The sequence below is a fragment of the Tachypleus tridentatus genome, chromosome 11, assembly GCF_004210375.1.
Source record: "Tachypleus tridentatus isolate NWPU-2018 chromosome 11, ASM421037v1, whole genome shotgun sequence".
Classification (NCBI taxonomy): domain Eukaryota; kingdom Metazoa; phylum Arthropoda; class Merostomata; order Xiphosura; family Limulidae; genus Tachypleus; species Tachypleus tridentatus.
Genome location: NC_134835.1, coordinates 63,904,282 through 63,918,041, shown reverse-complemented (window position 1 = coordinate 63,918,041; position 13,760 = coordinate 63,904,282). Strand labels below are relative to the sequence as shown.

Sequence of the window (13,760 nt, the reverse complement as noted above, 5' to 3'; positions counted from 1 at the left end):
TTCAATCTTTGTCTCGTTGCTTTAGCCTCAACTTTCATCCAGAATCAGTTTTATCATCCTTAAATTTTCTGTTTGTTACTGCTAATTCACAAAAGAAAGTTATGTTTTCATTCAATTACAGTTGCTCGTTTCTTTTGAGTAGATTAAGGTTCCTTCCTATATTCTACTTTCACTTCAACACTTTATTTTGTTTTAATTCAATAGTCCCGTATCTTATCATGGACCTCCCAGTAGCACAGTGATATGTGTGTGGAATTACAACGCTAGAATCCGAGTTTCGGTACCCACAGTGATGGATCCAGAATGGCCAGGTGGTTAGGGTGCTCGACTCATAATCTGAGGATCGCGGGTACGAATCCCAGTTATACCAAACATGCTCGCTCTTTCAGTCATGGAGTCATTATATATGACAGTCAATCCCACTAATTGTTGGTAAAGAATAGCCCAAAAGTTGGTGGTGGGTGGTGATGACTAGCTGCCTTCCCTCTAGTCTTACACTACTAAATTAGGGATGGCCAGAGCAGATAACTCTCTTGTAGCTTTGTGTGAAATTCGAAAACAAACAAAGTATTCATGGTGGGTTCTGAAACTGGGCCCAGCATGGACTGGTGGTTCGGGCACTCGACTCATGATCTGAGGGTTGCTGGCTCGAATCCCAACCCCACCAAACATAATCGCCCACTGCTCGTTGATAAAAGAGTAGCCCAAGAGTTGGCGATGGGTGGTGATAACTATGTGCTTCTCTCTAGTCTTTCACTACTTAATTAGGGAGAGCTAGCATGGATAGTTCTCGCGTATCTTTCCACGAAATTCATAACAAACTAAACGTAATCACGGCCTGATTGTATCTTCATCTATTGTATATGGCTGCTTTAATAAAGCATTTTATTATACTTGTTTTTATACTAAATGTTTTTTTCATTTTTCTAGACCAATCTCTACAATCGTCTTTTCATGTACCAAGTAGTCGAGCCATATTTATTATTGCAGCGATGAAGTGGTTCCGTTTTAATGTGGAATAAGACAATTTTCCATATTTTTACACTTTGCGTACGTTCTGAGCAGGACTTGGCCATTTATAAAAACACTACCCTAAAACTGATAGATACAAATATAATTTAAGGACACTTCTATTTTGTATTTTGATAAAAACAACAAATATTACTTAAAACTAGATGTGATTTCACTTTCTGAAAACAACAACAACAACAAACAAAACACATTCATTTTAAATATATTCAAGGTTAAAATGTTTACTTACGAACTTCTGATAGCAAACTGTTCCGAAACGTCATCTAGCAACTTGTATCGGATATTCTGTAAAGAAAGAAAGAAACAAACAAAAAGATAAAAATTTTAGTGCTGCTCGTACATACAAAACGTTTGTGTATATCTAGTAATCAGTAAACGTTTTTAGAGATTAAAAATAAAGACTTTTCACAACTTCAGAGTTTCATATATTTTGAATTTTTATATGTCGTGTATCACTTTTCGGCTTTATTTTGCTTTTTAGAATTAATTTCATATAAAAACTTGTTATTTATACTTCAGTAAAATATTGAGGGGATATTTACAGGTTTTTTTATGCCATTCAAATTAAATATTCATAAATTATACATATAAGTATACATTTTCATGGGAAAACAAAACGTAATTAAAGAGAATAACAGTGTTTAGATTATAAATCGAATTTTAGTAGAGAAATCTGTTCTCGGGATTAAAATACCTATATCCTCATCGTTATTTACTGATAGCGAACACAATTTAAATAAATAAATATAGAAAAACTTACATTTAAACAAATTAGCAAGGTTTAAGGCTTTGTTATTCAAAAACATTGATGACACTTTTGTAAATCTTCTAACTAAATATTCTAAGAACTAACAAATATGACATAATACGAGAAAATTTATACGTAAATACACATTCGAACTAAAGTAAGATTTAGAAACAAAATTTCACTAACAGCCAGTAGCTACAAAACAAAGAATAAGCAAATATTTCAGCGTGAAAATATTTTCACAAGGAGCTATATGAAACAATTATCCAATCTCACCGTGTCCACAAACTTAGACGTTTGGACAGTCAAAACCACTACACCAGGGGGCGTGCTTTCCAAAACTGTAGTGACGTAATAAGTCTGGAGAAACTTTAAGTCTGTTGGAAGAGGGCGATCTGTTCTAACAGTCAGAGTGGTCAGAGTAAATCTGTCTTTCTCGTTTAGCTGAGAAGCGCGAACAACAAGAGTCACCGGTAGAGGAAAATTATGTGGAATCGGTCTTTTGATAGTGACCTTTGCTGACACAGGGTCAAGGTTGAAGTACGTATACTCTTCAGAATCTGTTGAAGGGTAAATCGTACAATTATTTTTCAATCATAATTGATACTTTTGAAACAAGTAGACTTTATTATTCTTAAAATTATCTTATTGTTTTTATTTATTAATTCGATTAAAAACATATGCACACCCGAGAAAACTGGAATATTAAAAGACTGTTCAGAATGCATAAATAAAACCCAAATAAAAGGAAAAGAGGGTAGGGGAAATTCAAATCACAACGAGAGTCAAATGAAAATCCATAGGTATTCAACACGTTGTTTTCAACTTTTCTTTTGGGATACTTTATCTCAAATTGGCTTTCTATTTAACTCCATACATTTTTCTGTTACATACAACATGTGGAAAAACACCCCAATAACTCTCAAATAACTGCTTTGTACAGAAAATGTTAGAATATTCTCTAATTGCTGTTGCTTCATCAACATTCCTAACACGTGCCATCTACTTTATATGTTCTTATGACTGTGCTCACTTCACTGCACATTACGTCTTCAGCAGCGATTTACAACTAATAACTTTTCTTGCTTAGTAGAACCCGTTGTGGAACAGTAAAGAGCACAATGTTTAATTACGATAATTTATTAATCTTACAACAACTTGAATGTTTATCTTTTTGAATTTAAATGTAAATGTGCACAATGGATTGTCTGAGCTGTGTCAACCGCAATGACATAACCCTGAATTCTCAAGAGTTACGCTGATCCACCTTTGGTACAGTAAAGCAATATTGAAGGGTATGTGGTAAATATTATTTTGGATTTTATATACTGAAAAACCAGGTAACAACGGTATAATGGTTATTTCAATTCGAAAGAGGGCATAATCTAAAAGTTAGCAAGGTCAGCTTCGGATCAAAACGTTTAAGGTTCGAATTGTGATACCAGTTAACACTCTCTACAACTTTAACGGCAGCTGTGTTATAAAAGTATCAGTCAGTTTCGTTAGCGTTTTCAAAGAGAAAAACAAACATCTCTGCATTTGGCTAGCTGATTTCTCCCTGTCCAGTGATCCAAAATTAGGACCTCTTAACACACGTGTACACGAGGTTCCGTTTAAGTTAAAGTTCCGATTTCAGTAGTTTTAGAAAATATAAACAATGCATCTAAAAGAAAGAACATATTGAAATGATTATTTTGGGATATACATTCGGATATACTAGACACGTACTGCTTATAGCAGTATATGACTGAACAAAGGAAAAGAAAGCATTGTTTATTTTAGGGAGGTAAAGCATGTCAGCAAAACTAATGAGGGTTCACTTAATAACCAGTTATGCCATGTAATCAGTTACAAAAGATGTGGTGGAATTTGATACTTGAAATAAATGTTTGTCTGAGTACTGTAGTTTAATTGTTAGCGTTATATAGAAACTTACAAACCTATAAGCAGCATTTATATTATCTATCCCTTACTTAATTGTACTTACCAGAGTTGAAAGTATAGCGCAAAGGGGATCCAATTCCAACATCTGGATCTTCAGCCAAAATTGGCTCTGGAGAAATAACCAACTCTAAGTCCTAAATGAATACCAAGAGAGAAAAAGAATCATTTTAAAAACTCTTAATATTAAGTGATGTCACTTTATTTTTAGCTTATTTTATTGTTCAAAAATTTTCTTTGTTTTCATAAATTTTCTTAAAACAAGTTTCTAAATAGGAACAACTATTCGTTGGTACAAGAGTAGCCCAAGAGTTGGCGGTGATGACTAGCTGCCTTCCCTCTAGTCTTACACTGCAAAATTAGGGACTGCTCAGGTTTCTCCTCCTGGTTGGGGGTTGTGTAGTAGGCTAACAATCTGCTCACTTAAAAAACAGCCTGTTAATGAATCCGCAAGCGATTGCGGCCCTATGTTCCTTCATGGAATCGAGTGGTAATAATAATAATAATAATAAAAATAAATAGGATAGTTTTTAGTTAGTTTTGGGAATTTCGCACAAAGCTACTCGAGGGCTATCTGTGCTAGCCGTCCCTAATTTAGCAGTGTAAGACTAGAGGGAAGGCAGCTAGTCATCACCACCCACCGCCAACTCTTGGGCTACTCTTTTACCAACGAATAGTGGGATTGACCGTCACATTATACACCCCCACGGCTGGGAGGGCGAGCATGTTTAGCGCGACGCGGGCGCGAACCCGCGACCCTCGGATTACGAGTCGCACGCCTTACGCGCTAGGAACAACTCAAATGATTAACTACGTGTAAATAGGTTACTCCTGTGCCGCTTCGGTGCACTCAGCAGATAGCCCGATGAGGCTTTGCTAAAAGAAAACACACACCTTCCTGTGCCGTTTGAACAAAATTTTAATAATCATTCAGTACTTAATATAGTTTAAGTAATAAAATATTCGTGCCTTCTATTTCTTTAAAAACATGCAATTCTACTAAAAAAAAGACATTTCGTGTGTTTTACATTTCAGCGAAAAACAAGATATATCACAAAAATAGAAGAGGTCAATGAGAAAAATATATACAGATTTTTTTTTCAGTAGAAACATGGTCTGAGATAATTTATTTCATAACACTAAACTTCAAATAGGTGTACGACGTTGGTCATAACTTCCTAAACATTCGTCTACGTTGCGTACTTGTGGAGGCTTATATCTTTAGCTGACATAACTCTAGTGTTTAAGAAAAAACATGAATGGTGCCGACGTTTACTGTATTTCTATACAAGTTTAAGCATCCTCTCGATACTAATATTTAGTTTTATTTTTTCAAACTTCAGACGAGATGTAAAAAGCACCTCTTACATGGAGTGCAGTATAAATATAAGTCGATTAAACGTAAACAGCTAACACGCACACAGAGACTAAATATGTTACATTAAAGCGATTTTCAAATTCCATTATCTTGTTACAATTCATACAACCGCTTCCGTTCATGTTCTGTCTGACGACCATGCACCTTTACACTAGCCATGCAAAAGTGTCCGTTCAAAGGATATCATGACCAAACCACACGTCTCCTACTGGAATAATCCATTTATCTAACGTATGAGAACGACAGTTTTCCTGCACCTTTTTCAACTATTTGATCGAATAGAAGTCACAAGAGTTGCGTTCGGCGATTTAACTGATCTGTCTTTATACAGAATAGCACTAGTACCTGTTTCAGTTTCCAGCTGCTTATTTTTACGACGGTTCAATGGATACATCGTGGGAGCAATTTCTATAAACCTGACTTGTGTCGCTTTTTTAGCTGGACATCTTCCTTAATTATGTTTCGTTGTGTTTCCTAGGGCAGGTTGACTGGTTTTGCCACCGACATTAGTGTTCATTGATTCTAACCTGTTACGAGACATCGCATTTTGATCACCATAAATGGAGTACGACTTGTTGTAGGTCTCTTTCTGGATGTATCAAGTTTCTCCATCTTCTTTTTCTTTAAATATAATTAAATTCTAGGGATGCCCCCATCTTAGAAACGACAAACAACCAAAATCAACACATCTTTAAGATCTGAGAGACTGAATATTTTGCGCTAGAAAAGGTTGGTACAGCGGTAAACCAATGGATTTACAATGCTGAAATCAGGGGTCCGATTCCCCTCGGTGGTCTTAGCAGATAGCCCGATGTGGCTTTGCTATAAGAAAACACACACACGTACCTTTCTAAAAAAACTGATTAATTTTTTATAGTATTGTACTATCTACAAAATGAGAAACAATGTAAAACTCGTAGATGTCCTTCTAAGCCACTTTATATTGATTATGGATGCAAGGAGACATGATGATTTGCATACTCAAAATCGTTGTACTATAATGTACTCGATCCTTTGTATAAGTTTTTAGGTCATGTTGGGGAACATAATTAAAATCATTCTATAATCATGTCATAACATATATGGATAAATGCTATTTTATGAAAGCTCATAGACTAGTCCCAAGACAAACATTTATTTAAAACAATTTATTATAAAACATCATAACGATATTCCAGTTAGCGAGTCCAAACCTACGATATAGCAAAGTTGTAAGTGGGATACATATCTGAAAAGGAATATAATAAAAACACTGAATCTAGTTTCTTTTTAATTTATAAACATGTTTAAAATTCAAATATGAATCTGATCTTCCTCTGATTTTCTTACTTAGTAAATTTAGTCTTGTACAAACTTTTATTCACTTAAAGTCCAGAACTAAACACTTAAATCTTGATTGTCAGCAGCTTACCACAAGTACTTGTTTGTTTGGAGTTGAGCATAAAACTACACAACTATCTGTGCTCTGCTCACCTCGAGTATTGAAACCCGGTTTCTAGCAGTGTAAGTCTGCAAACATACCGCTGTGCCACTGGGGATCGACCACAAAGATTGGTATTAAAGGAACCTACATTTATATACATTAACATATCAGCAGTTTTAGTGTGAAAAATGTTTGAAACACTTACTGGTTGGGGGGAGTTGGGTAATATTGCGGTGTACTTATCCACCAGAAATATTGGGTTCTGGTCATCTGCGTCTACAACATTGACAGTTAGTCTGGTCATAACACTTCTGGGCGGATCACCTTGATCCTAGAGGATTCAATGTCGATGAATACAATTTCTAGATAGTATAGGCTTGAATAAGTTGACATAAGAAAATACACATGTCGTAACTGAACTTTCATACTTAAATTACACCATTTTGATTATTCGTATTAGCTGTAAAACAGTGAAGAATGTGAATCTAAGAACTTAACTCCTAAACAGCGGCCATCATCAACTGATGCTGTTACCTACAACACTTTCGCTGTTTAAGGGTTAAAAGGTTTAATAAAAAAGGAGGACTTCCCAGGATCTTCAATTTAGTAAAAAAACACTTAAGATCACTTTGAGAAAATTAAAAATAGTTATTCATTTCAACGTCATTAAGAATAAAAAAAGATGTAAAACAACAGCAAAAAGAACCAAAAACGAACTGTTTTGATGTCTGATGAAACAAATACAACAGTTACTCACGTGGGCCCGTACAGTGACAGAAAAGCGTGGAAGTGTCTCATAGTCTAATGGCGCTTTCAACATTAGCTTTCCATCCAAACGACTTTCGAAGTTCAGCAAATGCTAGTATAATGTAAAAACTGAAAGTAAGCCGATGCAAATGATTTAAAATGTTACTATAAAATTTAGTAAATTAAAAACAGAAATTATCCGTAATGACTCAAAATGGGTAAACATAACTTTTTTTTTTATTATTTTAATATGTCTGTCGCATAAAACATTTCTATTTGTGTTAATTTTCATTTTTATTGCTGTAAATATGACCGCACAAGTGCCCAAAATATACATTTTGGGGTTATTCAATGTTGCGACCACATAAATTGTTTAAAAATGCCTTAATTAAAAAAAAAGAAAAAATCTGGACATACTAAACGAAAGTTTAACCCTATCAAGATTCAAGCTAATCTGCCAAGAAATGGAGGAATGATGGTTTGAACGAAAAAGAAAAAAAAAAGATATAAAAAGTAGAAACCAGAAGAACAACAGAAAAACTGTAGACATCATTTTCAGTTTTGTTTCAGTATTTGTTTATTTTATATTCATAACTTTATAAGCATTAATGAATATTTTAATGCTAATACAAACATATCTTATAATGTATTTAAGGACGTGATTTATATATACTTTTTTAATATCACAATACCAGATCGTTATCAAAAGTTATGAGTACCAAGAGGGAATTCTCAATAGCCTTGGCTGTAATTAGATCTCAAATCGGTTAAGAGATTGAGTTATAAGCTAAAAGTTTGTACTTGAAATATAATAAACAAAAGCTCTGAGCCATTATATCAGCCGCTGTGCCGCGTCTAGAAATGTACGTATGTAAAAAAAGATATTCATGTTAAATTATCAAAAATGAAAATAAATAAGGTTCATATTAACTTTAATTATTTTATCCTTGATTAACCCAACACAAGTTTTAAGTAAAAAATACGAAAAATATAATTAAAGTGCACATTATTTGTAGACTTGCTGAATTGCAATATGTACGGTCTCGACTAAAACGTTCAGTTTATTATCATATTCTTTGTGTCGTTAAGTCAGACTTTTTAATGTGTAGTGCAATATGCGTCTTCACGAAAATATTACACAGTGTACAACTTAATGTTTAGTAAATAAATGTAACAACAGCAATTTAATGTAACCATTGAAAAATAATAATAATACTCAATATAGATTCACACTAAATCTTGCTTTTCTTGTGTTGTATCCTGAATGCTATCTGGTATGAAGCGAAAAGCCTCATTTGATTAGGCCACCAAAATATACACTGTAGCTAAGACGATATTATAAACTCGAAACGTTTTATAGCTATATATATATATATATATATATTTTAAATAGGATTTTCAATAACATTCGTTTCCCCAGTAAATGTGTAACAATATTTTTGCTATTTATTCTCTTTAGATATCGTATTAACTGCCACGGTCTGGTTCTGTGAATATCTTTTCAAGAAACGTAAACGAAATGGTTCTTATTTTGGTTTAAGCGCAAAGAAAAACAAGCTTTGTCGAACAGTTGTTTTTTGTTTTGTTTTTGTGTATAATTAGAGAGTACAGACGATAAAACCATTAAACATCTTCAATAATTTGATGACTCATGGTAAGTGTAATCGTCATCCCTACTGAGCGAAATATAGTACTTTTCAGATATACAAGTTGGAGTTAAGCCAATATGATCAAAAGTGTCTTATGTGTAGAGCTATACAAATAGATTTTTTTTTATTAATAAACTTATGTCAAAAATATTTATAAAACATGAGAGGAATAACGTGTGAATGGATAACTTGAAACGTTTTTGGATATAAGAATGTTTTATTCTAGCATGACTTACAGAATATGGTCCAGGCTCCACATAATATTCCACAGTACTATATGGCCCAGGTTGGTCATCATCTTCTGCTTTGATGTCTTCTTTCACCACTGTTCCTACAACAGTAACCTTTCAGACAAATGGACATAATTAAGAAAGAAAACTCGTACCAGTTTTAACACAAACATTATTTTTTTCTTAAATAAAAGGTAAGTATTAATACAATTGGCTTTCATTAACTGAAACGTTTTCTACATCAAAGACTGGTTTTATTAATTTCTGTAACAAACATTCGAGTTTAAAAACTAACAGCTGATTAAGCTACTTACAAAAACAAAACATATTAGTCGATCTCAAGACTATATTTTTAAAGCTGTTAAACTCAAACAATATCAGTAACTTTACAAAAACAGAGTGAATATATTATATTAATATTTGTTTCCAAGTATACGATGTTTGTTTTGTTTGAGTTTCCCCCAAAGCTACTCCTAATTAGCAGTGTAAAACAAGAGGGAAGGCAGCTAGTCATCACCACCCACTACCAACTCTTGAGCTTACTCTTTGTCCAGCGAATATTGGAATTTGCCGTTACATTATAACGCCCCCACGACTGAAATGGTTAGCAAGTTTGGTGTGACTGGGATTCGAACCCACGACCCTCAGATTACGAGTTGAGCGTCCTAACCACCGGGCCATGTTAGGCCCAGTAAGCTATTTATAAATACATAATTTTAATTAAAACTCTCCATGACTGAACACACAGACACACACCATGGCCAAAAGTACGCAGACATTCGGACATCACACACACACATGTGTACTTATTGAACATTCCATTCCAAAACCATGGGCATTAATATGGAGTTGGTTCCCCCTTTCGTGCTATAACAGCCTCCACTCTTCTGGAAAGGCTTTTCACCAGATTTTGGAACATGGCTGCGGGCGAGAAAGGCTGGCTTGCAGTCGCCTTCCAATTCATTCTAAAGGTGTTCGATGGAGTTGAGGTCAGGGCTTTGTGCAGGCCAGTCAATGTTTTCCGCACCAACCTCGGCAAACCATGTCTTTATGGACTTTGCTTTGTGCATGGGCGCACTGCCATGCTGAAGCAAAAAAGGGCATTCCTCAAACTGTTGCCACAAAGTTGGAAGCACACAATTCTCTATAATGTCAATGTATGATGTAGCATTAAGAGTTCCATTCACTGGAACTAAAGAGCTTAGTTCAAACCATGAAAAACAGCTCCAGACCATTATTCCTCCTCCACAAAACTTTACAGTTGGCACTATGCATTCAGGCAGGTAGCGTTCTCCTGGAAACCGCAAAACCCAAATTCATCCGTCAGACAGCCAGATAGTGAAGCGTGATTCATCACTCGAGAGAATGCATTTCCGCTGTTCCAGAGTCCAATGGCGGTGAGCTTTACACCACTCTAGCTGACGCTTGGCATTACACATGGTGATCTTAGGCTTGTGTGCTACTGCTCGGCCATGGAAACCCATTTCATGAAGCTCCTGACGTACAGTTCTTGTGCTGACGTTACTTCTAGAGGCAGTTTGGAACGCGATAGTGACTGTTGCAACTGTGGACTGACGATTGTTACGCGCTACGCGCTTCAGCACTCGGCAGTCGCGTTCTGTGAGCTTGTATGGCCTACCACTTCGTGGCTGAGTTGTTGTTGCTCCTAGACCTTTCCACTTCACAATAACAGCACTTATAATTTACCGGGGCAGCCCTAGCAGGGCATAAATATGACGAACTGACTTGTTGGAAAGGTGGCTTCTATAACAGTGCCACGTTAAAGTCAATGAGCTTTTCAGTACAACCCATTCTACTGCCAATATTTGTCTATGAAGATTGCATGGTTGTATGCTTGATTTTATGCACCTGTAAGTAATGGGTATGGCTAAAATAGCCGAACCCACTAATTAGAAGGGATGTCCACATACTTCTGTCCATGTAGTGTGTGTGTATATGAACTACATTCAACTTCATTGAATAATAATAAAAATGAAGTAGGATAATCAAATAGTGTCTTTGTTTGCAATTTTTACTGTTGCCTCAATTTTAGTTTTACACTGTTGAGGGAGTAATCTCATTCCTAAACGTTTATAAATCTAGTAAGTTGTAAAAAAGACTTGTTGAAAACAGGGTCAAAGAAACAAAATATAGAAGAGTGGCTAATTGCATTGACGTAGGACAAACGTAAGATGTACCGAACTGAAAGAAAAATATTACAATAAACTGTTTCTTAATGCAAGAAAAGTGTTCAGTTCCATAAAAAGCGTCCATAAGACCAACAAGTTGAACGTTGTACAGCGTAATAGCTTAACCACCGACTTAGTTTTCTCAGCGCCAGAAAACCACTAAACTGCTCTCATATTCCACATTTTTACGCTCAGTAAATAACCAAGCAGAAAATTAGACCATAAATATTTGGAAGCATCTTTGCTCCATGTAATAATCGTAGAACATAAGGTAACGTAAGAGACAATAGAACAATCGCATGAAAGAGCATATGGTCTGTGGTATTCGATGTGAAATCGATTGCTTGACAAAAAAAAAAAAGGTAAATATGTAGCAAAGCAAAGTTAGGCCAAAAGATTTCTATATGACGTCATGAGAGTTTGTAACTAAGCACAAAGCTACACAACAGGGTATCTGTGTTCTGACCACAACGGGTATCGAAACCCAGTTTCTAGGGTTGTAGATTCGAATAAATATCAATGTACCAGTGGGGACGGTGATTTCATGAGAAAAAAATTGAACTGACTTTTCTATATTGTGAAAAACAACAAGTGTGGAATAAACACACAAAATATTTATTGTTACAAATTAAAACAAAACCCAGCGTGCATACGCATACTAATCCGTAGACAGTTTTTTTTCCCTCTAGGTTCTTTTTGGTTTTGACGCCTTCTTTCTCACTGGATCGATTGCAGGCAGAGCCAAATTTAATGGTTAAATGACAGTGACAAGATTTTGGTACGTATCACAAATGAACCAATACAGATATGAAAAAAGAATACTCACCTCACTTATGTTAATGACGTACGGTGTCCTTACAAATCTAGGGGTGTTATCATTGGCATCAGTAACAACTACGCGAACAGGGATGGATATGCTCTGTAGAAATATTATATATTTAAGAGTTATGACATTCTTATTGTTAGTTGAAGACAAAATATTTGAATATCAATCTTTATAATTTCAGACTAAACGTTCATTTTAAAATCAATCCAGTATATCCGTGTCCTTATCAATTATCACAATATGAGTAGTTTAACAGAAACATACATTGTGGTATGTCTTCCTTACAGTTAGGAAGGTAAATAACAATAAAGAAAGACGTTAAACTGAAATTAAAACTCACTGGATCGTCTGCTCGAACCTTAGAACAAATCGCTTCAAACTGAACATTCTGCAGTCCTTCCACGCCTTCCTTGTCTAACTTTGTCTTGAGGATGAACGTTTTAGAAAACGGTTGAATTGAAACAGGGGAGTTTTCGTCAGCAAGGGATAATGTAATATCACCGTTTCGAGAAGGGTCTCCCTCAACTTGAAGGCTTCCTATCACACTACCTAGCGGATAAAACACACAAATAATAATACACAAAAAAATTAAATTGTTTTTGTCTAATTTTTAGTTGGACTTCTGACTCTAATTTTATTGTTCTTTAAAAAATTCCCTAACTGGCAGAGCAAATGGGATTTATAGAAGTAAAACTCGTCAGTATTATCATAATTTCAGGTGGATAGCGCTAATAGTATTTAATACGATACTTCATACATGATACTCGTGTACGGAAGTACATATATTTTGCTTATATAGTAGTACATTGACGAACAACAATTTATAACTACAATGAATTTTTATTATGATTAGAAAATTTGTTTTAGAAAATATACCATTATACGCATGATTTGCTTATTTTGTTTTTATTTCTGAATTTCGCTCAAAGCTACACGAGGGATATCTGCGCTAGCCGGTCCCTAATTTAGCAGTGTAAAACTAAAGGGAAAGGCAGCTAGTCATCACCACCCATCATCAACTCTTGTGCTTTTCTAAACAATGAATAGTGAGGCTAGCCGTACCATTATAATGCTCCCACGGCTGAAAGGACGAGCTTGTTTGGTGTTACGGGGATTCGAACCCACGACTTTCAGATTACGAGTCAAGCTCCCTAATCACCTAGTCATACCAGGCAATATGCGCGATATAATTATTAGAAGATTGTTCTGGCGATATGAGTTCTGTCTACTGTGGAAAGTCGAGTCTCGAATATTCACGATAAAGTCCGTTAACTTACCGCTAGTTTGCTTTGTTTTTTGAAATTCACGCAAAATTACACGAGGGCTCTCTGCGATAGCCGTCCCTAATTTAGCAGTGTAAGACTAGAGGTAAGACAGCTAGTCATCACCACCCACTGCCCACTCTTGAGCTACTTTTTTACCAACGAATAGTGAGATTGACCGTCACATTATAACGCCCTTAGGGCTGAAAGGGCGAGCATGTTTGGTGTGACCGGGATTCGAACCCACGACCCTCAGATTACGAGTCGAGTGCCTTAACCACTGGGGCATGCCGGGCCTAAGTTACAACTAACCCACTGTGAACATCATGTGAAGG

General features: G+C 35.5%; 1 protein-coding gene across 7 annotated transcripts in view; it reads right to left on the bottom strand.

Moving 5' to 3' along the window:
* LOC143232308 (protocadherin gamma-B2-like) overlaps window positions 1-13,760 on the bottom strand; it is a 52,579-nt gene that overhangs the window by 11,584 nt on the left and 27,235 nt on the right. For all 7 annotated transcript variants that reach the window (XM_076467554.1, XM_076467555.1, XM_076467558.1 and 4 more), the window contains exons 4-11: window positions 12,504-12,712; window positions 12,164-12,256; window positions 9,155-9,262; window positions 7,280-7,381; window positions 6,728-6,853; window positions 3,768-3,858; window positions 2,057-2,340; window positions 1,262-1,317 (exon numbers count right to left, since the gene is read on the bottom strand). In XM_076467554.1, the coding sequence (XP_076323669.1) occupies window positions 1,262-1,317; window positions 2,057-2,340; window positions 3,768-3,858; window positions 6,728-6,853; window positions 7,280-7,381; window positions 9,155-9,262; window positions 12,164-12,256; window positions 12,504-12,712 (1,069 nt within the window). The remainder of the gene's footprint in view (window positions 1-1,261; window positions 1,318-2,056; window positions 2,341-3,767; window positions 3,859-6,727; window positions 6,854-7,279; window positions 7,382-9,154; window positions 9,263-12,163; window positions 12,257-12,503; window positions 12,713-13,760) is intronic.